This window comes from Kwoniella shandongensis, chromosome 3 (genome assembly GCF_008629635.2).
Source record: "Kwoniella shandongensis chromosome 3, complete sequence".
Classification (NCBI taxonomy): Eukaryota; Fungi; Basidiomycota; class Tremellomycetes; order Tremellales; family Cryptococcaceae; genus Kwoniella; species Kwoniella shandongensis.
Window position 1 is genome coordinate 83,055 of NC_089289.1, and position 22,613 is coordinate 105,667.

Here is a 22,613-nt window from a genome sequence, read left to right on the forward strand (position 1 = left end):
TCCTCTGTCTGGTTCACTACTGTGGTACCAGTACAGCGATCTGTTAGTCAACCCCAAGTCTCGTACATTCGGTACTCGACTCGTACATTTCGGTATAGGACTTTGTGCTATTCGTAGCCCGGACTCCCCGCTAAGGCCCGTCAATGGACCCGCCTCTGACACCCCTCTTTGTTGACTTTTCCGTTGTAGAGTATGAATAGGGCATCCTTTCTACATCTTCACAAAGGTTGGCTTACTCTTACTCAAAAAGGAGTCAGAAATTTGTTTATGAAAGGCTTGTGATAAGCGGTGAAATCAGCTCCTGATGATATTAATAAGCACAATCAATGTCATTTGACCTTGTTCCCCTTTTTATCTCCAGTGCTCTGTCTGTTTTATCAATTCCACAAACAATCATGTTCGTTACACTCACTATCCCCACCCTCATTTGTCTTTCACAAGTCTTGCTGGCCAAGGCATCTGAAGCTCTTTATACTCTTGAAGACACCGAAGCAACCTTGTGAGTTCTTGACCTCACCATGGTGTGAACATTGATTGACAAGACAAGCTGACTTTGTGATTGTGTGTTTGTTGTGACCTGGTTATAGCTATTATGATCTCACAGCTGGAGACAGATGCGCTGGTCGCGGTCAAAGTTCCAACACTGGTGGTAGTGCAACACCCAATTGTGAATGGAACGGACCAACTTATGGTGAGATCAACACCAATAGGATTGTTGGTAAGTCCCCCTTCTTCACTTCCGCTGACATGATTTTGTCAAGCTGATGTGATGTGAAAAAGCAATGAACATGTCTCTGATTCAGGCTGATCGTAGTGCATGGTGCGGGAAAGAGTGAGTGCCATAGAAGGATTATGATGGCTTGAGTTTATGTGACAGTTTGACTGACATTGTTCTGGGTGACTAGAGTCAAGATATTCCAGAATGACAAAGAGGTGGTGTATGATGAGCCACTTGTTCTGTGGGATGTTTGTGAAGCAGCAAAGTCGAAACACATAGTTGATCTCAGCGGTGAGTGAAATCGCGACTGTAACTGCAAGTCGCTTGTTCACAGATCCAACCCGGGCTGTCCTTTATGATATGCCACGCTGTTCGCTCATACCTTACCTGCAATTGGCCAATTTGCTGATCGTAGCTTATTCTGCTCTGTTCTGCTCCACTCTGCACGTGTCCCTGCGTCAACGATGAACAGTCGACACCTACGTCAAGTTGATGGAAGGTGGCCAATGCGATTCCAATAACGGCAACAACTTGACCGGACTCCGAGTCCAAATTATGGACAATCAAATCTGGCAACCTGCCCCGAACTCTGACACATATTCACCTCTACCTGCTACGAAACTATATTCGGGCGGTGGTTTGAATTGGAATCAGCCTCAAGCTACTGACTATCCGCCGTGGAAGGACGGACAGATCACCATTGGGTCTGGGTCTGGAGCTGGAGCTGGAGCTGTTGCGACTAGCTCTGCGTTGGCAGGTGCAGGTGTGACAAATGTGGTTGGAGCGGCGTCGGTCGTGCCCACACCTGCTCCGGCTGCAGCGCCTGCGTCTACTTTGCCTCTTACTGCTGCGAGCGCTGGTATGAGTGCTAGTAGTGGTGCTGACGCAGGACAATGTACCACAAAGGGAGAGTATCAATGTCAAGGCACTGGCCTGTACATGTGCAACTACGTCTCCAACTCGGCGGACGGACTAGGTGGGTCACCACGGCACAATGATATCTTTAGGCAACAGGAGCTGACGGCTGCGGTCGCCGTTGGACTTGCCACAGCATGGAGTCTGGTCACTGACTGTCCGGGTGGTTGCGACGCCGCTGGTCAGACAAAGTGTAAGCAGATCAAGAAGCGCGAGGCTTGATCCACGACGTGCGATGTATGCCACAAGGCGTCTGGTGGAGGGTTATTCTTTGCGCCCACGAGCACGGAAAATTGAGGAGGACGTCCATAACAACCTAGCACACGTAAGGTAAACTCAGCATGTAGAAAAGTATACCCTAGAGTACGATAGTATACCCAATGCATGTTCACTAAATATTGAGTCTGCTTAACTTTGCCATAACACGAAGTGTAATATTTATCACATATGTTGATATCCATCACAACTCATACCTCAAGTCGATAACCCGTTACAACCAGTGTAATCTATATCAACCCATACTGAGGAGGAAGCAAAAGTGAAACGCACGACGACTTTCTACAATATCTCTCTATTCTGTCAACTGACAAACGAAAAGAACGGACACAACTTAGAAATCAAAGAACAGAACAACCCAAACCGTTCCTAACCGGGACACTTTTATATACAACCACTTCGCCGAGCATGATCCTTCCCGAGCAGATATGACTTCTGTCGCTTTGATGCTCTTGCCGAAAGCTAGAGACGATCACTCATAGCCCAAAGCCTCTCTACCTGCTCTTGAGCCGATCATCTCCCTCCTTCCTGCTTCTTCGACGACGGCCAGCTCACCCTCCACTCTCGTTTCCACTGGTGGAAGACCTCTTTCGAAACTTTCCCTCTGTCCAGCAGCCCAAACTTCATTACCCCCCTTCGGAACCGGATGAACAGGGAGGAACACCTGTCCCTGTGTCTGAGAGATGGGGATTGCCGTATGATGGAAGATCATATCGCCCGGAGAGAGAGAAGGCATCTCCACTTCCGTCCCTGCGATATGAGGGAGATCCGATTCGCCTTCGTGGAGACCGAGAACCCAGTTTGCGGGATCGAGATACGCTGATGCGTGATAGAATGAGATCTTGGATTTGATAGGTCTGAAAAGAGGTCGAAGGAGAGCGTAGGTCGCAGCGTGGATCGTGGGTGGGAGTCGAGAAACGGTCAACTCTGAAAGTGGGGGCGAAAGAGCCAAGTGTGAGAGAAGCGATCGCGATGAAAGCCAAGGGGACGTGAAGTGTGGCTCGGTTCGACGAGGCTGAATCCCCTCTCGAAGAGTGTCGGCCGTGATGTACGATGAAGTGGAGAGAAGAGCAGAGGAGAGCTGAGATAGGGCGGAGAGGACTGAAGGGTTGGATCGAGCCGCGACGAGCGAAGGATGCCAGAAGAGCGCTGCGAGCAAGGAGGGAAGGTCAGCATACAACGAGATGCAAATGGTAATGTCCAGTCAAGTGAGTGAGAAAATACCACTCACACCTTCCCCCAGCCTCAGTAATAGCAAGCAACGTCTCTTTCGCCCAATCGACCGCGTCCGCATCAGGCACGACATCGCGCACAACCACAGAGCCGGTAGCCTTGATGGCTTCGATGGTGCTGGATTTGCCCAGGTGAGAGGACAGCGAGTGGAAGGGTATTTGGGGAATCTGGTTCTGTAGTGGAGTGTGTCAGTGCCGCTCTGTCGTGATGAGTGCAGGACCCGGCCGTGGATACGTCACTTCCCCGAAGGTGCATACAGCTGTACCGGACGAATTGGGTTTTGGGAAGAAATAGTGACAGACAGACTCAGTACTCACCCCTGATGACTTAATATTCTCCAACTCCGCAATAGTCTCCTTCCAGACCTTCTCGACTTCCTGTCTTCCTTGCTCCGTAGCCAACACGCCGTTCGCCCATTCTTGCCATGCGTCCACAGACTTCGCCCCTTGTCCTTGTGCTTGTCCTTCAAGATGAACGATCTCGAACTTCACTCGAGGATTGAGTGTTGATCGATGAGCGTGTCCGTCATTTTCCTGTGGCAGAGTATGGGTGTAAGGTGGTCTGAGGGATGATGGGATGGAAGTGAGAGTATGAGTGTAAGGTGCAATGAGACGAGTGGAAGGTTTGGTTGGAGGATGTGCAGCCAGAGATGTGAGAAGTCGTCGTGCAGGCATCGTGCGTGTTTCGAGCGCTTTTGCACTGGTAGGGGAACTGTCTGTGATGAGAAAGGTTAGACCTGGTAAGGTGAGGTTGATCAAGTCGGACGGAATAGCTCGATGTTGTCTTCAGTGAAGAACGTGGGACGATCAAGGTTGAGCTCAACACCTCGGGTGTCTTCGTCGGTTCTTCAAAAGATGTTGCCGCTGCCGTTGCTAAAGCTGTTTGTTCAGGCGATGAGTGTATGCGGATCTTCTTTTCTTTTCTGATACTCGACGTTTCGTTTTGTGCTTTTGACTCGGATTTGATGAGCTCGGACACAATCACTTAGTTTTCGGGTTGTCGTTCGGGGGCTCGGTGATCTAGACTCCGAGGTTCACCGTTTCTTGGCTTCGACACGATAGTAGGAGTGATATGAGTTGACTTCCTATGAATGCAGCCTGTACAATATCTATACTCGTCCGATAGCTGATTGAAGAAGAGTGACATGCATCAAAGAGGTTTTCTGCTCATCGTATCTTGGCTGCTCCTGCTCCTCGTTGAGCTCCTCCCAAATTCCTGACCCAATCTCGCTTTGTAATGTTGATGATAAACCCGCACCAAAAATTCATCCTTCATGCTTATTTCTCCCCTTTTTATTACCCTTATTACCCGAATCACGAATCACGACATTATTACATTCAACGGTCATCTCCGACTGATGCTGCTGCTGCTGCTGCTGCTGCTGCATGCTCGGCACCAAAGTTGTACTGTAGCATAATCCATACCACATCACGACTACTACTACTCATACCGTTACCAACAATTACTACCAGTCAAAATCGAGAAAGAAGACAAAGGTTCATGACGGCCATTACTACCTTTTGTAAAATGTTGGGATCCGTCACCTACTTGCTCTTGGACAAGAGGAGCGGAGAGATGAAAATGGGTAAAGGGAAATAAGGAATTCAAGTATATATGACAAGTTACATGTAGAAAAGAGCGTGAAAAAGAAGAAAATGGGAGAAATGAAGAACTATAAGATACCAGAATCACGAAGAGCGTTCTGAAGAATGGTTTCTTTGACCGCAGCGAAGACGAGTCGGATCTAAGAGTGGGTCAAGCAAGGAGTCCTGTCAGTAAACCGAGACAAGCCAACATTACATCAATCCCACCCGCACTCACATTAGATGTATCTGTCGCTTGTGTCAGATGCGGGTATACAGACAGTCGCGCTCGGTTGGTTTGTGTGAATCGCCACAAGATGTACTTTGCTGCTTTGTTGATGTCCGCACCGCCTAAGAAGTAGAGTATTGGTCAGCACCATTTCCATGGAAGACAATCTAATACCAGTCTGCTAGCAACGGGGAGTGCGCTGAAAGATGCCGGTTCATCTTGGTCGTCCACCATATATCCTCGCAACGCTTCGCCAAACCATCGCTTGCACTCACCAGTGTACTCCGGGAAATACGCCACAAGAGGGATCTTTGGTAATTTTTGCTTGAACAAGTCGATCTTGTTCAGGAAGAGAATGACTGATGTTCTCAAGAACCATCTCGAGTTGATAACTGATTCGAAGAGTACCAGTGATTCTTGCATTCGGTTCTGAAGATTGAGTAGAAATTATCAGTGAAGCTGTGCGCTCCAATTAGATACGCTGTACTCACCTGTCCTGACTCCTCGAGTAAGACTTGGTCATATTCGGATAACGCAACACAGAAAATGATTGATGTAACCGCCTCGAAACCTGTCAAAGGAGCAAGTGTTAGTCTATCGATCTCTCGCCCATGCGTCAAGGTTGAGGTTGAGACACTGGTGAACACCGCAAGTGCAGGCCCGGCTGCTCTGTGTGCAGAATGAGATCTGCTACTCACAATGGATCCACTTCTTTCTCTCACTTCTTTGTCCACCCACATCAAACATGTGGATACTCAATTGTCCCATGTTAAACCTCGTCTCGCTGATACCCGTCGTCTTCGTCCTCGCTCTGAGCACATCCGCCTCATCAGGGACATAATCTGGCGCCCCAATCTTTCTGATGTTGGCGAAGAAATATGTGGCCGAGTCCATGAGGTAGAATTCTGAGCTTCGGTCCATGACAGCAGGGATGACGGGGTCATGCCATAATGATTCAATGTTGTGAAGTATTTCCGTAGAGACCGTTGACAGAGGGTCGGTGTCCATTCGGTACTCCAAAATTCGATCGGCATATGCCTGCAACGATTCATGATGGTCAGCCGTAAGCTCATCTCATTGCTCGGAGAGCAAGAGGTACAATAGTCGACTCACCCTATTGTTCGCATCCTCCGGATCGACACCGATCTTTCTCATCGCCATGATCAACGCCTGGGCTGAATCCAGAACGTTCTTGTGAACGATCTGTCGGAATGTGAGTAATTCGTCTCGGGAGTAACCATTTTGATGGATGATCTTCATCTGTTTGACAATGGTTGATTTTCCGGATTCTCCAGAACCTACAGAAAGGGGAATGCAGTGTGTCAGCAAAAGTGATTAAGAAGTAACCACAGCTTGAATGCAGAAGGAGAACAGAGGGCTCCCGTGATGCACACAGGGGGAACGAAGCTTTCGCCGTGCAGTACAAGAGGGATCGATCTGGCAGGGGTGAGGACTGAGGGGTGAAGGATGATTGCATGCGCTGAGGGACGGCCCTGACACGATCGATACCACACGAGACAGCCATTTGCTCTAACCTCTGAGGTGTGAAGGACAAGCCCGCGACGAGAGCGAGTTTGCCTACGCGGAGCAGAAACACCTTGCGTCGATGGCCACAAACGCAGCCATTCGCAACGATCCATCCGTCTTCGAGAGATGTCCGCATGTCCACAAGAGCCTTCTGCGATGTCGAAGGAATCCACGCTCTGACTATTCCAAGATGCAAGCTCCTCCATACGGCGACAGCACGTCGGAATGCAACGCCAAGACCACGCAGAACAATTCCGCAGCGGCATCGACGTCAGACCGCTTGAAATCGGATTGACCAATATGGACCATGCTCGTGACGGACATAACGACCACACTCGCTGCAGACAGGACCCCGGCACTCACCTAACAGCAAGATCTTGCACTCCTTCTTAAACTTCTTTGAATCGTCCTCCAACTGCCTGTCGATCGCATTACTCCTATCTCTATTCCCTCTGCCATCCGGCGCTGGTGGTTCCGTCGCCGCCAAGGCTGCTGCCAATCCCTGTCCTGCTGCGTTCAGAGGTGGACTGGTTGCGCTATTCGGTGTCGAGTCGCCGTTCAGAGGACCGTGACCGTTTTTCGGTGTTGTAGAGGTAGCATTGGTGGTTGAAGGTTGGGAGGGACGTGTGTTGTTATTGTTGTTGTTTGCTGAGGATGATGGGACTTGTTTGGTCTCGGTGGGTCGGGAAGAGGGTTGTTCGGGGGTTGACATACATCCTCCCATCTTGGGAGGTGGGGGGAAATGGGAATCGACAGTTGTGTTCTGCAAAGGTGTAGTTTAGCAATCAACAACGTTTTTCCCGTAATACACCTCGTAGTCCGCACTCACGTTCTAAACCAGCGCCGTGATTATATCATATATATTCTCGCTATGTATCCGGTGTTGGTCGATGCTGATGCGTGAGTGTGTGTCTTTGTGTATGTATGTGTGTATGTACGTATACTGGTAATGATTGATGACAATATATGTATGGATGGCGGTAATGGTAATGAAAATGTCAATGTATGATGGGAGGGTGTGAATGTGTGTGCGGTGTGTGCCAGGGAGGGATCAATGTCACATCACCACTGTACGGTGCGTAAGGCTGCTGACCGAGGCCAACTCTGTTTAACTGCTACTACTCTCTGCTATTTACTATTGTGGCGATTTCAACCCATCCCCGTCGATCCTAATCCTGGTAATCCAACTAATCCGGTATTTCGGTATTCCTCCCTTCAACGCATCTAACCCATCCGCCGCTGAGATATGCCATACTCTTTTCCTGTTACCTGACCGATGCATGGCGTCCAGACAGACAAAAAGCCAACAACCCTTTCGTCCTACGTCCTAATGGATCATCCATTCTACAACGTTACACCCACGTACAGTGGATCACTTGGTGGTCATTTTGAACCCGTCACCACACCATTTTTCCTTATTAGGGAAATAAAACAGGTGGTGGCGTCAACAGACTTGCCTTTCAAATGCCGGCAACCTTAAACTCTCTTCACATTCAATTCGAGTAATAAAATAGTCCAAACCCGGTCGTCGCTCTTGCCTCCTGCTCCTGCATGAGCTGCTGGCTATAGCTCCGTATGCTGAAAGTGGATATAATCGTCGTAACTAACACGCTCCTCATCCAATCAACCACACCACAACCCATCCAGCCAGCCCCCGACGATCAATCAAGTCCTTCCACGACCAACGTGATTTTGATCTACATCGTATATTACCACTAGTAAATATTCCGTGAGTCCGGCTTGTCAAGAGGTAGCTACGTAGCGTATGTGGCGTGAACGGTCCGGCATATACCTGTAATGGATCTGGAAAATAGACAGTATAAAGAGGCGTTTTTTCCAACGTACACTGTACAGATCTGCACGACCAACATCGGGCTTCGGTCAGTGTCCCAGTACAGTGACAGTGATATACTATAGTACAATCGTCATCATCATGACACAGGACAGGACGGGAGGATGGCTGAATCGCGAAGAAGCGAAGCTCGCAGCCCGAACAATACATAACATCACAATGTGCCAATGGCCGTCGGGTTGATGCCATGGGCTGATAAGCTGCATGGGGTAAACGGACGGCCCGGCCTGAAACCTAACCTCGATGTAAAGAGGAAGATGCGTCGGAATGCACGCACTGGTCGTGCACGAGTCAGTGTCCCAATCACCAATAGTGTTGTGCTTATTTGCGTTTCCACTTCTATAATGTGGCCTGGTCTGATTTTGGGCCTAATGTTTTCATCGCTTCCAACATAAGTTGCGAGCAAGTATCTGGACTGGAAGGTATCAATAAGCACCTGTCTCGCGCGACGAATTGTGACCCTGAATAGTTGTCTACCTGCAAATATAACGACACAACGACGAGTACTATTCGTTGACATCAACTCACCTCTCGTTTCGTACACAATCCTGCTACGTGAGCAGATGATATACGTTGACCTCTAGGACGCCCGACATTCATCGTTCATGAAAATTAGTGCAAATTGCAGGCGCACTGGCACTACCGGCTGGCGGCCAAAAAAGAAGAAACGGTCAGACACCGAATCGAAAAAAGTAAAGTGATCACTGGCGGGATCGAACCGCCGACATCTGCATTTACTAGTGACCTAGAACCGAAGCTCTCAGATTATTAGTACAGCACTCTAACCAGCTGAGTTAAGCGACCAGCTGTTTGATGAAGGGGTCGAGGTAGGACACTATATAAAGAGACTCGATTTTCCGCCACATCTCTCTAGTCGGTTGTTCCTTGAAAAAATCATGTTATGAGAGCTCATCCCAGAGAGCAGAAGGCGGCGCACTGCAAGATTCTTGTGGAGAAGTACGGTAAATAGGCAGATCATGGCATGTTGCATCGCGATCTGTCCAGCGTATCACGATGGGACGATACAGCCCAAGGCCTAAGAGCGCTGTACATGAATTACAGTTCTATCATTATTCTCACCAATATATTTGTCCTCATCGCGGCCTTTGTATTCGGCGGAGGAGCATACATGGGAAGATTGTGTTTCATCGAGCTACTGACCAACCTTTTCCGAAATGAGAAGGACTGGCCGAAGGACAAGGACTGAAACCGTTCGAAATCGTATCCTGCTGGTTTTCGGAAGTTGAGGTGGCACTCACCTCGTGACGTACAGTAGAAGGCTGAATCCCGAACTGCAGATTGCACCATTTCCGATAACTGTTCTGAAAGAAAAAAGCGAGGATTATTTACTGGCCGGGATCCGTGATTATCCCATTGTGACCTCAGCTACAAAGCTCCACTTTATCAACAAGGCAATTCGTTACCTCGCCTGCTTTGCCATGAACAAGCCGTGCAACAGGAGGGTCGAACAAGTCTCCTTCAAGTCTATCGACTATATATCGGCACTGCAGCCCTGCACATTGACTTGAGCATGGTTCAACATTGGATGATCTGGTTATCCCGAGGAAACATAATTACTGTCTTGTATTTACGCTGTCCCAACGAATTATCGAATCCGTAGGACAGCCAGCATTGGCTAAAACAAATCGCTGGCTGGGGACCCGCTGCGTGGTAGATGTAATGATATTCTACGGGCCAAATGTGGACCAATCGACCGATATGTAACGACCCTTGAGATCGCAGCTAGAGCACCAAGCGAAAGACAGGAAGGAGCTATGTGGTATGGCTTGCCGGCGTTGTGTAGGTGTCATAGAAAAATGCTGACTGTTCCCGAAATGATCTTCTGTGCTGCCCCGACGACGAGTTTCTCGAGAAGTGGCGTGCTCATCGCTTCCAATCACTACATGCGATGCTTCCAATCACTGCATGCGAAACGAGGCGTCAACTGCATAACATAGCCTAAACCGATAATGGCAGTACGATGGCAAGGCTGAGATTGCGCCCTGTGTGATGAACACAATTTGATGAACATGAGAGCTCAGTCCACCCTGTACTTAGCTTAATAGGCTAGGGTTCAAAAGCGTCCACCGCCGCAATTGGTCCCAGCGGGTTTCGCGGTTGTGGGCGATCTCAGCAACGACCTTTCGCCAACGATTGATGTACCAGCGGGGCCTCCCAACGGATGACCGATGCCGATCGCTTACTGCAGACCTGTCTACTGTACACACACACGTACATAAGGCAAATACATTTGTTGCAGGTGATTCTACGTTCACGGAGATCTTGTATATGTCTGGGAGCAGGATGATCGGAGCCCAGGACTCGTGCTGGCGCGATGGCAGGAGGTATGATAGATGAGTGAGGCTCATGCACAATAAGCCCAAGTAGATCTACTCATACTGAAGGGAGGTATGCGCTTATCGACCGACAATTTGAAAACGAAGGTGACCATCGAGCCATTCGGAGAGACAAATATCGGAGAGTGGCGGAATATAGACGGCGCTTCATAAAGCACCGAAATTGAACCCAGACATCAAATCCTTCACAGGAGTTAGCTGGTCGCTTAACTCAGCTGGTTAGAGTGCTGTACTAATAATCTGAGAGCTTCGGTTCTAGGTCACTAGTAAATGCAGATGTCGGCGGTTCGATCCCGCCAGTGATCACTTTATTTTTTTTCCCCCAGCCCTTGTGTGGAAGCCGCAGAAGTAATGGTCTGTCTTTTTTATTCTTGCATGTCGTTTCCTGTCTTACTGCGTGGCCTTGAAGGCCGAGCCCTTGACTTGTGGGTATGTATGTAGTACCACATCATTTACGCTGAGACTTTGACGAGCTGTAAGGCTAACTACTGTAGATAGCACAAAAAAAGGTGCGATTCAAGGTGCAGCAGTTTCAGGAAAGTTCGCCACATTACTCCGGATAGCTTCGGATTCAATCACGTTTGACTCAAAACTGAGTTTTATTGACACGATTCCGGTACTTGTATCCATCTTCACCGTATCAGTCAAATATACCTCAGGCAACCGATCAACGACTCCATGGGCTTCTTCGACTTCTTGCCTTGTTGTGGACCTCGAAAAGAAAAGGTCAAAGACCTCGAATCAGTGCGTCTGGTCACTCCTATATGAAGTGCTGTCTGGTCGCTTGCTAATCTCTGTAAATGCGGTCGATTGTAGGGTCATGCCGAGACTTCGACGCTCTTACCTCCAGCTGTGAGAGAAGAGTCTATCATCTCTGCGGATGGGTTGACCGGTGGATATGGCGCGACAACAGAACAAGGTTTGACGGAAGAGCAGAGAACGAGGATAGAAGCGATTGGTAGAGAAGTTGGCAAGTGAGTGTGATCCGTCTGTCTCTCTCTCTCTCCTTCGCAAGTCACCTACAACGCTGGACGCTGTATGTATCGGGGATGCTGATCATGTAATCGTGCTATAGCCATATGCTCCCTATTCACTCCTTACCACCTGGACAACGATCTTCACCTTCTCTATCCAAAAGATCAACATCAATGGTCCGTGCACCTTCCACTTCATCTCAATCATCATCCCGTCCACCTTCACCATCACCTCATCGACCTGAGACGTCCCCACCAGACGGATCGATCCAAAGTCCCGATAGACAGAGATCTCAAGATGAGGACGATGGAGTGGTTAGGAAACAGTTGTTCGTGGGTGGAGGAGGTGGAGGCGCGAGGAAGACGAGTGGGAGAGGTGGCAGAGGGAAAGGGAGAGGGAAGGGGAGGAAATGATAGGAGCAAGTGTTCTGGCAGACAAACAGACGGACGACATGATGACCGGGTTTGTTTCTGGTTTTCGACATAAAAAGTTGTAGCAATATTCTCATCTCATGCATCTAAAGATATCCCTTTTCGCATTTTGTTCTCTCCCTGCTGATGCAAGCTCGACGTCAACGCTCGCTCGCTCGCTCGCTCAGATCCAGGGGGAGTAGTAGTTTAGATCCGGATGGATTCTGCGGAAGTTACCCTCATTAGTATCGGCGAAGGCCCATCTGCGTGCTTAGGCTGACGACTCACCTGTCTTGACTACCTTTTGTAAATCCTGCTCAACTCCCCAGACGTGTGCTCTCAAATCGAGCACTTCAAGATGAAGTCCGTCCTGCATCAAAGATTAGCATGCGTGTTCACACCCACTCGCGGCTGGCTGTGTGCGACTCACGTAAAGCTTCTTGGTCTCGCCTCGGACTTTGGAAACATCCTCTTTGATAGCACCGCTGGATTTGAGCGCAGCCAACTCTTTCTCAACAGTTTGCAATCGATCAAGATGGTTCGTAATCTACAATCAGTATCCCCCATTAGTATCACTTTCAGACGGCTAATGAGATTGACAAGGAGGGCGAAGGACTTACTTTACCAGTACCTTGTTGGAGTTCTTCAACGCTAGCTAGGAGAAGACCAGATGCAACTTTCGTGTCTTGTTGGAGGTAGTAAATTGAAAGTGCAGACGCGGCGGAGAAACCGAAGAGCTAAGGTGAAGGCTGGATCAGTGACTTTGTGAGGTTGAGAGGAGGTCCGGCCCCAATGACGATGGAAGCGGAAGAGAAACGTACGAAACCGAGAATTCTGCAGGAGTTTATCAGTACAGCTCTTTCAATGAGTAGGAACCAGCATTAACTCACCCTCCTCTGTAAGTATTCCCAACAGTATGCAACGGGCTTAGGTGAGTTCCTCTGAAGTAGCAGCATCTACACATTTTGTACTCACCGGAAGCCCCCGACTGGTCGTCGAACAGGTACAGCACCGACGGTTCCAACTACTTCCTCCCGTCGAACGGCAGAGGTGGAGAGGTGTCGGAGAGTCGAGCGAGCAGAAGTAGACAGACGCAACATGTTGTATGAGCAGATAGGTGACAATGTTATGAATGATCGAAAGGTGTATGTCGAAATCCCATAGATGTGTAGCAACGAGCTGTTACCGTTGTGCAGGTTCCGTTTGTTCGGCCGCTTCGATTTTGGTGCGTGCCTTATTGTTGCTGCTTTCTTGCATCATCCAACGTTAAGGTATAGAGTATTTCAACATCATCATCCGCTTACTTGCTTGCTTGGTTGCTTGTATCAATTCGACTATACACAGAGCAACAACGTCCGCATCTTCGTCGCGATCGCAATGAACATCCCTCAACATATGAAATGGATCTAGACATCGCTGCATCTTCATCACCACTTTCGATACACGCTGCTCGACCCCTCGGCGGTATTATAACTCCTGCGCTCGCGCCGGCTTCAACGCCGGGTCTCATCACCAACCACTACACGAATGCGAATGCGAATGCGAATGCGAGTGCACAAGGATATGGTCAACCGTCGCCAAACTATCACTATGTGCCCAACGGTATGATGAATCACCATCAACATATACCCAATGGTCATGGGCCCGGTCATGGACCCGCCAACGGTGTTACACCCAGAGGTCGGGGTGGAGGACGAGGTAGTCGTGGTGGTGGAAGAGGAAGACCACCTTCTGTCCAAAGACAGGTGACAGCATCTTCCTATACGAATGGGAATGTGAATGGGAGTCCATCATCTACTGGATCGTCTTCAGATAATCATTTACCGCCTAATCAAATCCATATCGTTCAATCTAATCCACAACGTATCACACATTATCCTCCTTCAGCAACAGCGGGTCTACAGCAACAACAACATCTAATAAACGGATACGGGTACGGGGACCGCTTTGCTCTGCCTAACGGAACAACAACAGGTCCGAGTCCTTATCCTGTTGTAGACGGGCCCACAGCTGCAAGATCGACCCTTCCTTTCGGCGCAGATTCTTCGTATAGGTGAGTATCCGATCCGGCAGATCCATCCTTTGTTCTTCCTCCCTGCCCCTTCCTTACCTCGGGCGAACAACATCTTCTCTCTTTCTCATCAAAACTATACCTTGGACCCGCGCTGACGAACCGAAATGGAATACCTCATCCTATCCCCTTTTCCAACTGCCGTACCCACTGCAACCACTCCTTATGTCGACATCCCTGCTAGTCCCCTCGCCAATGGGTCCGGTATTCGAAGGATGATCGAGTTTGTCGAGAGTCTGAGTGGGATGCAGGTGAGTGAGAGCGATAAATGCAGCCTATGCCCCATGGCTGATTTCTCAATCAAACATAGTGCGGGACGATCGAAGAATGGGAAACGTTTGTGGAAGAGCAATTTGAGGATGAGAGCAGATTCCATCTCACCTTGACAGGACAAGACCTCAAGATGTACGGTGAGTAACGAGACACGAGACCACACCGACTCAGGAAGGGGAAAACTGAAAAGACTGTACAGATATTCCTACCGCGTTCCTCCCTCGATTTTTCGTCACTCTCCAAGAATGTGGTCTTGAGACTCACAACTTGGTCCTCTTGGACCCCATCGAGAGTCGAATATCCACCTCTTCCCCCGGCGGCTCTGGTCTGAGTCTCCTCGTAGAGTGCGAAGAGATAGAATGGCGTACCGATCATCAGACAACATGGAAAGGCAGTCTCATCGCGGAGATTGGATCGTCATCGTCATCGTCTTCGACGGATAAGATCGATAATCTAGAAATGGAATTCGACTGTTCAGAATACGAGATTCCAGATCGGGTCTTGAGAGTTCTAGAGGTACGTTCACCTGTTGACTGGCTACGCAGAGCAGGAAGGCTGATATCAGTGGTGATAACTCAGATGTCGCAGCAGATGGAAAACATGATGTTGGTCATGGAAGTGGCGGAGGAGGAGAAACTGTCTCCGTCAGGTAGGTGAATCGTAGTAGCAGTAATGATATGGATGGCTGATAGCGAGAGACAGAAGCCCTCGAGAGTCTGGTCGAAAGATCGTCTGATACCCAAACTCCATGATCCGGTTGGCGGGTTTAAGGGACCATTGTGAATAACGTTGTACTACTATTGTACTGTATATTGAAGCCTGGTCCATTGCATGCGATACGCCACAGACAGTTTTACTATCTGTAATGACAGGTTGTCTCTAGCATTGTACAGTAAACCGAATGACATTGCTTGACGAGGCATTGCTGCTGTAAAGTTTTACGGGCATCGACCGTTGGTCATTTCCGGCGGAACTGAAGCCGCTATCTAGCCAAATATCAATGGAGACTCCGCGTCTAGCTGTATGTTGAGACAACCAACACATCATGCACGTTAGACTCCCTCCCTCTCCCCCTCCCCGTTCCAAGAGCTCTCAAATGATGTCGTAGGATGGGTTGGGAATCAGTAGGTAGCCAAACAGCCGATCGAGTCAGCCCCAAAGGATGTTCCCCTCGAGCTAAACTGAACCACGAACAAACACGCATTGATCGTCTGAATATCAACCAACTTTGGTCTTTCATTCCTTCCCTCCTTCGTTCCTTCCTTCCATTACGCCCTCACCTATCTGTTTAGGTTGACAGCGGTCGATGTTGATATGACGTCCTCTGCGATGGATTCGCGCCTCTGGAGCGATACGTAGCCATCGGTGCGCAACTCGTAGTTCCTTACTTGGAGCGAACAAGTAAGGCTGACCGGGTCGTATGTCAGATTGTGAAATGGTGGGATGTCGATCATCCCAAGCTCTAGCAAAGTGCGCACTCTTCCATCGTGCCACAAGCACAAATCTGATGATACACACACGTCTCACAGAGTATGGGTATCTTCATGCAAGTCAGAGAAGAATACGAAACCTCGCTTGCGAAGAGCGAAGACGTTGTCTCGGGTATACCAGCGTGAGTTTTCGTGGGCTGTGATCATGGCTGATAGTTAGATCATTCGAGTTGTGTTTTTGGTGATTCCTCGTCTTCGCCTCCGATACCAGCATTGTATATACCACTTTATCCCCTTTAGACATGAATGACACGCCTCGACAGACAACGCCTATGGTGACTCTGTACCCTAACGATGCATCATCGTCTACCTGATCTTACCCAATATTCCAAAAACGCCTTCTTCTCGACCCAACCCATCCCTTTCACTCTCCTAACCCTACCAGTCTCCGCCAACACCGTCGCACATGCTTCTCTCCACACCGCCTTGTGGTCTTTTCCAGCAGCATCCAACCCTCCCGGAGCATTCGCCAAGATCTCGCTAGGCAGGAATGAGGGTGATGAGGGTGATGCGGAAGGGTGAAGAGTTCGGATGTGTAGTGATCGAGAAGGCGTGGGTGTAGGTGTGTAGAGAGTGGAGAAGATGAGGTGGCTGAGAGGAGTAGGGAGGGAACACGTCGCACTTGGTGCGAAAGGCGTGGGAGGGGTGTGTCTGCTCAGAGGTCAATGTCAGCTGGTGCCCACGAAACAATCAACGAGCGCAGCGGGTTTCACTTGAAAAATTTGATCCAGACGATCCCTTCATCATCACCACCTACATCTCCCTCTGCTAAAGTTCCTTCTCCAAACCTCAAGACCGCTCTGCCATTACTTGTCGTTCCCTCTGGGAACAACGCCACCAGTCTGTTTTCCTTCCGTCTCGCTTCGCGCAACGTTTTGTACATGCCCTTTGGAGGTGTACTGTAAGTCTCCGAGAGGGATCCTGTGCGAGCGATAAGTGCAGGAAGGGAGATTGGCAAGTAACCAAGTAAGGGAGGTTGGGCGAATGTCGTGGAGATATTGGCTGAGCCTGTACCGGTATGTCGACCTGTCGTAGGGGCGGATGTGTGGGTTGAGTCGCTTGAAAATACAGGTAGAAGGAAAGTCGGATTATGTCTACGATAGCCAACATCAGAATGTAAAAAGCAGTTTTGTTTCTCGCGATGTGACCTACCTGAAAGCGAGGTAGAGAACATCGACATAGCTAGTCCAGTTGGTGATGATGAGATCACCCTTCCTCGGACCGGTCTTTGATATCTGCGCAACACCCGTTTTTCTAAACCATTTTCCACAGTGTGAGTACTACACGACACAACATGTTCAGATCAAGAGGCGCAACTCACCCTCTTTTTGGCGAGACTAGCTCGGTCGTGATCCACCAATAACCCATAAGCGCAAGACCGAGTCGACACGTAACCGCGGTGAGACCGCTACTTATGGTCCTGTACAGTGGGGGCAGAGGAATCTGAGTTTCAAAATAAGCTGTTGCTGACTGCAAGCCTAGAGACCGATGACTCACAAAGATCAAACAGACTCCTTCGACTAACACAATATGTATGAGAGCTACCACTGCCAGGAGCAGTGCTCTAGCCAAGGAGTGAAATATGCTGAAAGGAGTCAGAATGGCAACGAAGATAGGCGAGACGGTACGAGGAGGTACGGGAGGGAGGAAGGGCTAAGAGGAAATTCATATCAGCATTTTCAGATTGAAGGACGGGTTAAAGAAGGGTGATCCACCTGTATACCCGTAGCGGGGTCCTGTACAAGGGTGGGAGTTGATCAGCTTGGAATGAAACTCCGATGAGTACGGGTGAGCTGAATCTGACTCACTCTCCATTTCGAGTACTTCTCCATTCCGTTCTTTCTGCTCTGCTTGAATTATGTTGCTAAAGATGAGTAAGAAGGTCGAATTCACGACGAAAGTGACCAGCCAGATGTACCGGTGGAGAGCAGGAGAGAGGGAAGTCACTCGCGCGGTATGATGTGGCATTTATCTATCGATCGGTACACATCGGTGAGTGAGCCGGTCAGTCGTTCGTTCGGGGCATTCGTTATCACTCCCTGTTCCACCGTTCTATTATCGCCACCGAGACTGAGAACCGAGTCAAAGCTCAGTAAAGGTTGAATGAGATTTCAGAGACAATCGTAATATAAAGAGAGCATTGACATTTGATTACTTTGTAATTACTCGTACTCTCCGCGTCTGTATACATACACAATGGGGTACACTCTTCTCATTGACAACTACGATTCTTTCACCTGGAACATCTACGCCGACTTGGCATCAATAGGAGGGAATCCTTTCGTCGTTCGAAATGACAAGATCACAATGAAAGAGGTCGAGGTGAGTCCGTGCGGAGGCAGTGCAGCCTCGTTGTATACTAAGCGACATCTTGTATTCCCCTTTCTCACTGTAGGCCATGTTCGAAGCTGGAGAACTCGACAGATTGGTCATATCCCCTGGACCTGGACACCCTCGAACCGACTCTGGTATCTCACGAGATGTGATCTCGTGGGGGATGGGTAAACTTCCCATTTTGGGTGTGTGTATGGGTCTAGAGTGTATCGTCGACTTGTTAGGAGGAGATGTAAGCTATTAGTCTCTTGTTGATTTGAACACTTCAGCTGACATTCGCGCGTGTGATAGATCGCCTTCGCTGGAGAGATCAAGCACGGCAAGACATCACTGGTCAAACATGATGGTCTTGGTGTCTTCCACGATCTACCTCAGGATCTCTCTTCCACCAGATATCATTCCCTCTCCGCCTCAGTCCTTTCTCTCCCCCCCATCCTACAGGTCACTTCCACGACGAAGGAGTCTGGCGTCATCATGGGTGTCAGACATCGAAATTATACGGTCGAAGCGGTCCAGTACCATCCTGAGAGCTGTATGAGCGAAGGAGGACGAGGTTTGATGGCCAACTTCTTGAAGATGAAAGGCGGGAAGTGGGGCGGTGAGAATGCTTGGTGTGGAGTCGTCGAGGGAGTAGATGCACAAGAAGAGGCTAAACCGAAAGTCAATGGGAACGCCAATGGAAATGCGCCATCGGTGCCTACAATCCTCAACAAGATTCACGCACAACGATTGCTCGACGTCGAAGCTTCTTCTTCGGTCCATGCGAAGACCCCAGCCAACGTCTCTACATCACTTTCACTTCACACTTCACCACCTCTGATCAACTTCCTCCAGCGAATCAAGTCAACCCCCCATACCGCTGTCATGGCTGAGATCAAGCGAGCATCCCCTTCAAAGGGTGATATCGCACCATTGGCTTCTGCCCCTGCCCAAGCACTCAAATACGCCCTCGCCGGTGCCTCGGTCATCTCTGTTCTCACTGAGCCGAAATGGTTCAAGGGTGATCTCGTTGATATGTTGGCCGTGCGAAATGCCGTGGACAGTTTGCCCAACCGACCCGCAATCTTGCGAAAAGATTTTATCCTCTCGAAATACATGATTGACGAAGCTAGATTATACGGCGCGGACACGGTTCTCCTCATCGTTGCGATGCTCGAACCCGAACAGCTGAAAGAGCTGTACGATTACTCGGTCTCACTCGGTATGGAACCCTTGGTCGAGGTCAACAATCCTACGGAACTCAAACTTGCTCTTGAAATTGGATCCAAGGTGATTGGAGTGAACAACCGAAATCTGCACGATTTCAACGTCGACATGTCAACTACATCACGAGTCAATGCGGCTTTGGAAGGCCAAGATGTCATTCTCTGCGCTCTCAGTGGGATCTCTAGTCCCGAGGATGTTGCGAAGTATGTCAAGGAGGGTGTCAAGGCTGTCCTCATTGGTGAAGCGTTGATGCGAGCGAGTGACACAAAAGCTTTCCTCCGATCGTTGATCGGTCTCCCACCTCCAACTCCCTCGAAGAAGGCAAAGACGCTAGCGAAGATCTGTGGAATCAGAACACCGGCGGATGCACAACTCGCCATTGATGCAGGTGCAGACTTGCTCGGCCTCATTCTCGTTCCCGGAGCGAAACGACGAGTCACGTTCGAAGTCGCTCGAGAGATCGCTTCGACAGTTCGATCGGCTCGTTCCAAGTCTTCCCGAACCCCACTCGAATCAGCCAACGAACCTTGGTTCACCAGCAACTCCCGACGACTAGCTTCTCGACGAAAACCATCATTGGTGGGAGTATTCCAGAATCAATCACTCGACGACATCTTAGATGCGGTCGAAGAGATTGGATTGGATCTGGTCCAATTGCACGGCGATGAACCGCAAGGTTGGGCAAAACATATTCCAGTCCCCGTGATCAAAGTGTTCAGAGTATCTCCAGAAGGTACAGTCAGAGGAGGTGAACTATCACGTCCTGGACAAAATCAATTTGTCCTTCTCGATGCTGCTGGTGCAACGGCGGCCCAAGGCGGTGGTGGAGAAGGGAAGAGTTTCCCCTGGGAGCATGCGAAGAAGATTGTGGAAGCTGGTGAAGTTGGATCAGAAGGACATTTCCCCTTACCGGTCATTTTGGCGGGTGGATTGACACCTGATAATGTTAGAGAAGCGATTGAACAAGCTGGAGAAGGAGTGTTTTGTGTAGATGTCAGTAGTGGAGTGGAAGGTAGTGAAGGGGGAAAGGATAAGGACAAGGTTGAGAAGTTTGTGAGAGCCGTCAAGGGGTAGGTAGTGCATGACATGTATGTCCATTTGCATTTCAAAAGTCACTCACACATCGCCGATGAGACTTTGGTCATCCTGTTTCTCCTGTGTTGTTTTACATGCGGTCAAGTCGTACGACACTTCAATGGAGACTGCACGACAGATTACTCCTACATATATACACGGTTCTAGTTCTACAACTTGAGTAATAACACCTCGATCATACTCAACAAAACAGTCGTCTGGACACTCGGCGACCCTTCAACCCCCTTGCCCAGGTGTCTCTCCTCCTCCTCATTTCCCTTCGAAGTGGAAGTAGACCACATCAAACTCTCCTTGACTTCTTTCTTCCACAGCTCATCCCCTTTATATCGTCTCACGACCGATTTCTGCTCTACGCTGACCTCCTCCCATGTCTTCAAAAATAAATTGATCAAAGCCAATTTGATGGTCACTATCTTCTCCAACTTTTCCCTGGTTTCGATATCAACGCCATCTTCCTTGCTCGAGTTTCTCGTGATCGTTTTTGATACCGGTATCGCCACGTTGAGAGGTAGTAACTCCGCAAACACATAACGTAGTGTCGGTTCACCTAAACCGTTCGTCCGCTTTTCGAAATCTGATTCATTCTTCGATTCCTCCACATTCTTCCTCCGTCTTCGATCTGCTGCAGCGCGTCTTTGTGAAACTTTCTTTGATCGAATCCCACCCATATCTTCAAGGACCAGAGCGTAAATATGGGCGAGGAAGAACCATTCCACGTCTAATTCGGAGGCGAGTATCTGGCTTAGTCGTTGGATTGCAAAGACGGGGAGGGAACGGAAGAAATGTACGAGAGAGGAAGTGAGTGAGGAAGGGTGGAAAGGAGGTTGTGGAGAGAGAGCTGTGTGGAAGAGCTAGTATAGTGTCAATGATGAGACACCTGAGAGAAGGGAGGACTTCCGATCTAGTAAACTCACCAGCTTCAGTAGTTTTATGGCATCGGTTTCGCGTCGGAACTTCTCTTTGCTAGGCTGGGCGAGCAATGCGGATCGCACGATTGCCAGAATGATCGTCGCGTCATTGCGTTGTAGATCACCGTTGCGGTCATATGGCCTTGGTAGTTGTCTCAGCAGTAGACGAGAGTGTGGGACTAGTAAAGATAACGTCGACATCAGCTAAGTCCGGTACTCCGAATCGTCCTGCAACAGACTGTGTAACCTACTTTGTCCTTCGGCCACTTGCTGCTCGCTCTCGTCCTGTTCCCACAGCTTAACGAGCCACTCCAATATTCTCCACCCTACCTCCGAGACGACCCTATCACTCTGTCCCTGTTCCTCTTCTTCCATATCCGCATTCTCGTCCACCCGCCTCATCTTCCCCTTTCCTTTGCCCTTATTACCATCACTCTCCCATAATAATGCCCAAACCCCTTCATCCCTACATCTCTTCAAAGTTCGCCATACTTGACGATGTAATTCCGAGCGTCGATAATCCCAATCCAGCCATTTGGGTGTCTCTTCAGATCGAAGCTGGGATGACGATGGATGCGATGGGAGAGATGTGGCGAAGCTCGAGGGGGAATGGAAGGAAAGGAGACGGTAGAGTATATCGAATGGAGCAGAGGGTGGGACAGAGTGAGCGGTAGGATTGAGGCACAGATATAGGAGCAGTTGGATATGTTCTCTATGCCGATTTTGAGATCAGTATGCTTGTACTAGATACAAAAACCGACATCACCTACGTAGGGGGTATGACCTCTTCTCGAACTAGACTGTTCAGTGTCCCAAGCGCAATGGGAGCTACAACAAACAATTAGCATATTGTACTCGTTAGATAGACTCAGACTGACCAAAGTTCTCCTCCACAGACCCATTGACGATCTCCCTCCAACCATGAGGGTAGACAGGCGGGTTACTCATCCCCGTTGTCATCTTGACCACTGGACTCGGAAACATGAGGAACAACAAAAGTGAAAACACATTGATCGCGTCGAGTGAACGTCCTCCACCTCCCGTACTACGGCGTCGAGTTTAGTGCAAAGTGGATTTCCAGTAACCGGCTAGAGATTTCAACATTTCACTTTGGCCAACTCAATCTCGATTTCCTTTGTTTTGGTGCTTTCATTCTTTTTT

General features: G+C 49.2%; 10 protein-coding genes and 2 non-coding genes across 12 annotated transcripts; 6 read left to right on the plus strand and 6 right to left on the minus strand.

The window, feature by feature from the left end:
* Nucleotides 1–326: 326 nt before the first annotated feature.
* CI109_101396 (uncharacterized protein) lies at nucleotides 327–1,855 on the plus strand (the record flags this gene model as incomplete). The annotated part of the gene is made up of 6 exons (XM_032006236.2): nucleotides 327–499; nucleotides 588–718; nucleotides 781–832; nucleotides 906–1,009; nucleotides 1,191–1,694; nucleotides 1,770–1,855. The coding sequence occupies 6 exons, from the start codon at nucleotides 327–329 to the stop codon at nucleotides 1,853–1,855; spliced, it is 1,050 nt and encodes a 349-aa protein (XP_031859449.2).
* A 526-nt stretch (nucleotides 1,856–2,381) lies between these two features.
* Nucleotides 2,382–3,816, minus strand: CI109_101397 (uncharacterized protein; the record flags this gene model as incomplete). The annotated part of the gene is made up of 3 exons (XM_032006237.1): nucleotides 2,382–3,058; nucleotides 3,141–3,315; nucleotides 3,460–3,816. The coding sequence occupies 3 exons, from the start codon at nucleotides 3,814–3,816 to the stop codon at nucleotides 2,382–2,384; spliced, it is 1,209 nt and encodes a 402-aa protein (XP_031859450.1).
* Nucleotides 3,817–4,814: 998 nt separating this feature from the next.
* On the minus strand, nucleotides 4,815–7,205 carry CI109_101398 (guanine nucleotide-binding protein subunit alpha; the record flags this gene model as incomplete). Its single annotated transcript, XM_065966969.1, has 7 exons — nucleotides 4,815–4,886; nucleotides 4,964–5,076; nucleotides 5,230–5,383; nucleotides 5,446–5,525; nucleotides 5,653–5,992; nucleotides 6,068–6,252; nucleotides 6,845–7,205. The coding sequence occupies 7 exons, from the start codon at nucleotides 7,203–7,205 to the stop codon at nucleotides 4,815–4,817; spliced, it is 1,305 nt and encodes a 434-aa protein (XP_065823041.1).
* A 1,826-nt stretch (nucleotides 7,206–9,031) lies between these two features.
* Nucleotides 9,032–9,137, minus strand: CI109_101399. The gene has a single exon. It is a non-coding gene; the product is annotated as a tRNA-Ile (tRNA).
* A 1,753-nt stretch (nucleotides 9,138–10,890) lies between these two features.
* Nucleotides 10,891–10,996, plus strand: CI109_101400. The gene has a single exon. It is a non-coding gene; the product is annotated as a tRNA-Ile (tRNA).
* A 372-nt stretch (nucleotides 10,997–11,368) lies between these two features.
* On the plus strand, nucleotides 11,369–12,078 carry CI109_101401 (uncharacterized protein; the record flags this gene model as incomplete). Its single annotated transcript, XM_032006239.1, has 3 exons — nucleotides 11,369–11,434; nucleotides 11,507–11,664; nucleotides 11,766–12,078. The coding sequence occupies 3 exons, from the start codon at nucleotides 11,369–11,371 to the stop codon at nucleotides 12,076–12,078; spliced, it is 537 nt and encodes a 178-aa protein (XP_031859452.1).
* Nucleotides 12,079–12,282: 204 nt separating this feature from the next.
* Nucleotides 12,283–13,175, minus strand: CI109_101402 (uncharacterized protein; the record flags this gene model as incomplete). The annotated part of the gene is made up of 6 exons (XM_065966970.1): nucleotides 12,283–12,299; nucleotides 12,364–12,445; nucleotides 12,506–12,622; nucleotides 12,696–12,812; nucleotides 12,897–12,909; nucleotides 13,051–13,175. The coding sequence occupies 6 exons, from the start codon at nucleotides 13,173–13,175 to the stop codon at nucleotides 12,283–12,285; spliced, it is 471 nt and encodes a 156-aa protein (XP_065823042.1).
* Nucleotides 13,176–13,239: 64 nt separating this feature from the next.
* On the plus strand, nucleotides 13,240–14,132 carry CI109_101403 (uncharacterized protein; the record flags this gene model as incomplete). The annotated part of the gene is made up of 2 exons (XM_032006241.2): nucleotides 13,240–13,300; nucleotides 13,420–14,132. The coding sequence occupies 2 exons, from the start codon at nucleotides 13,240–13,242 to the stop codon at nucleotides 14,130–14,132; spliced, it is 774 nt and encodes a 257-aa protein (XP_031859454.2).
* A 121-nt stretch (nucleotides 14,133–14,253) lies between these two features.
* CI109_101404 (uncharacterized protein) lies at nucleotides 14,254–15,171 on the plus strand (the record flags this gene model as incomplete). Its single annotated transcript, XM_032006242.1, has 5 exons — nucleotides 14,254–14,397; nucleotides 14,457–14,556; nucleotides 14,619–14,935; nucleotides 14,999–15,068; nucleotides 15,122–15,171. The coding sequence occupies 5 exons, from the start codon at nucleotides 14,254–14,256 to the stop codon at nucleotides 15,169–15,171; spliced, it is 681 nt and encodes a 226-aa protein (XP_031859455.1).
* Nucleotides 15,172–16,208: 1,037 nt separating this feature from the next.
* CI109_101405 (uncharacterized protein) lies at nucleotides 16,209–17,741 on the minus strand (the record flags this gene model as incomplete). Its single annotated transcript, XM_032006243.1, has 7 exons — nucleotides 16,209–16,560; nucleotides 16,623–17,003; nucleotides 17,062–17,163; nucleotides 17,231–17,352; nucleotides 17,407–17,562; nucleotides 17,625–17,645; nucleotides 17,718–17,741. 7 exons carry the CDS (start codon nucleotides 17,739–17,741, stop codon nucleotides 16,209–16,211), a joined length of 1,158 nt encoding a protein of 385 aa, XP_031859456.1.
* Nucleotides 17,742–18,105: 364 nt separating this feature from the next.
* On the plus strand, nucleotides 18,106–20,523 carry CI109_101406 (multifunctional tryptophan biosynthesis protein; the record flags this gene model as incomplete). Its single annotated transcript, XM_032006244.1, has 3 exons — nucleotides 18,106–18,231; nucleotides 18,305–18,475; nucleotides 18,535–20,523. 3 exons carry the CDS (start codon nucleotides 18,106–18,108, stop codon nucleotides 20,521–20,523), a joined length of 2,286 nt encoding a protein of 761 aa, XP_031859457.1.
* Nucleotides 20,524–20,693: 170 nt separating this feature from the next.
* CI109_101407 (uncharacterized protein) lies at nucleotides 20,694–22,605 on the minus strand (the record flags this gene model as incomplete). The annotated part of the gene is made up of 6 exons (XM_032006245.2): nucleotides 20,694–21,395; nucleotides 21,459–21,631; nucleotides 21,704–22,164; nucleotides 22,223–22,280; nucleotides 22,331–22,497; nucleotides 22,562–22,605. The coding sequence occupies 6 exons, from the start codon at nucleotides 22,603–22,605 to the stop codon at nucleotides 20,694–20,696; spliced, it is 1,605 nt and encodes a 534-aa protein (XP_031859458.2).
* Between the last annotated feature and the right edge of the window lie 8 nt (nucleotides 22,606–22,613).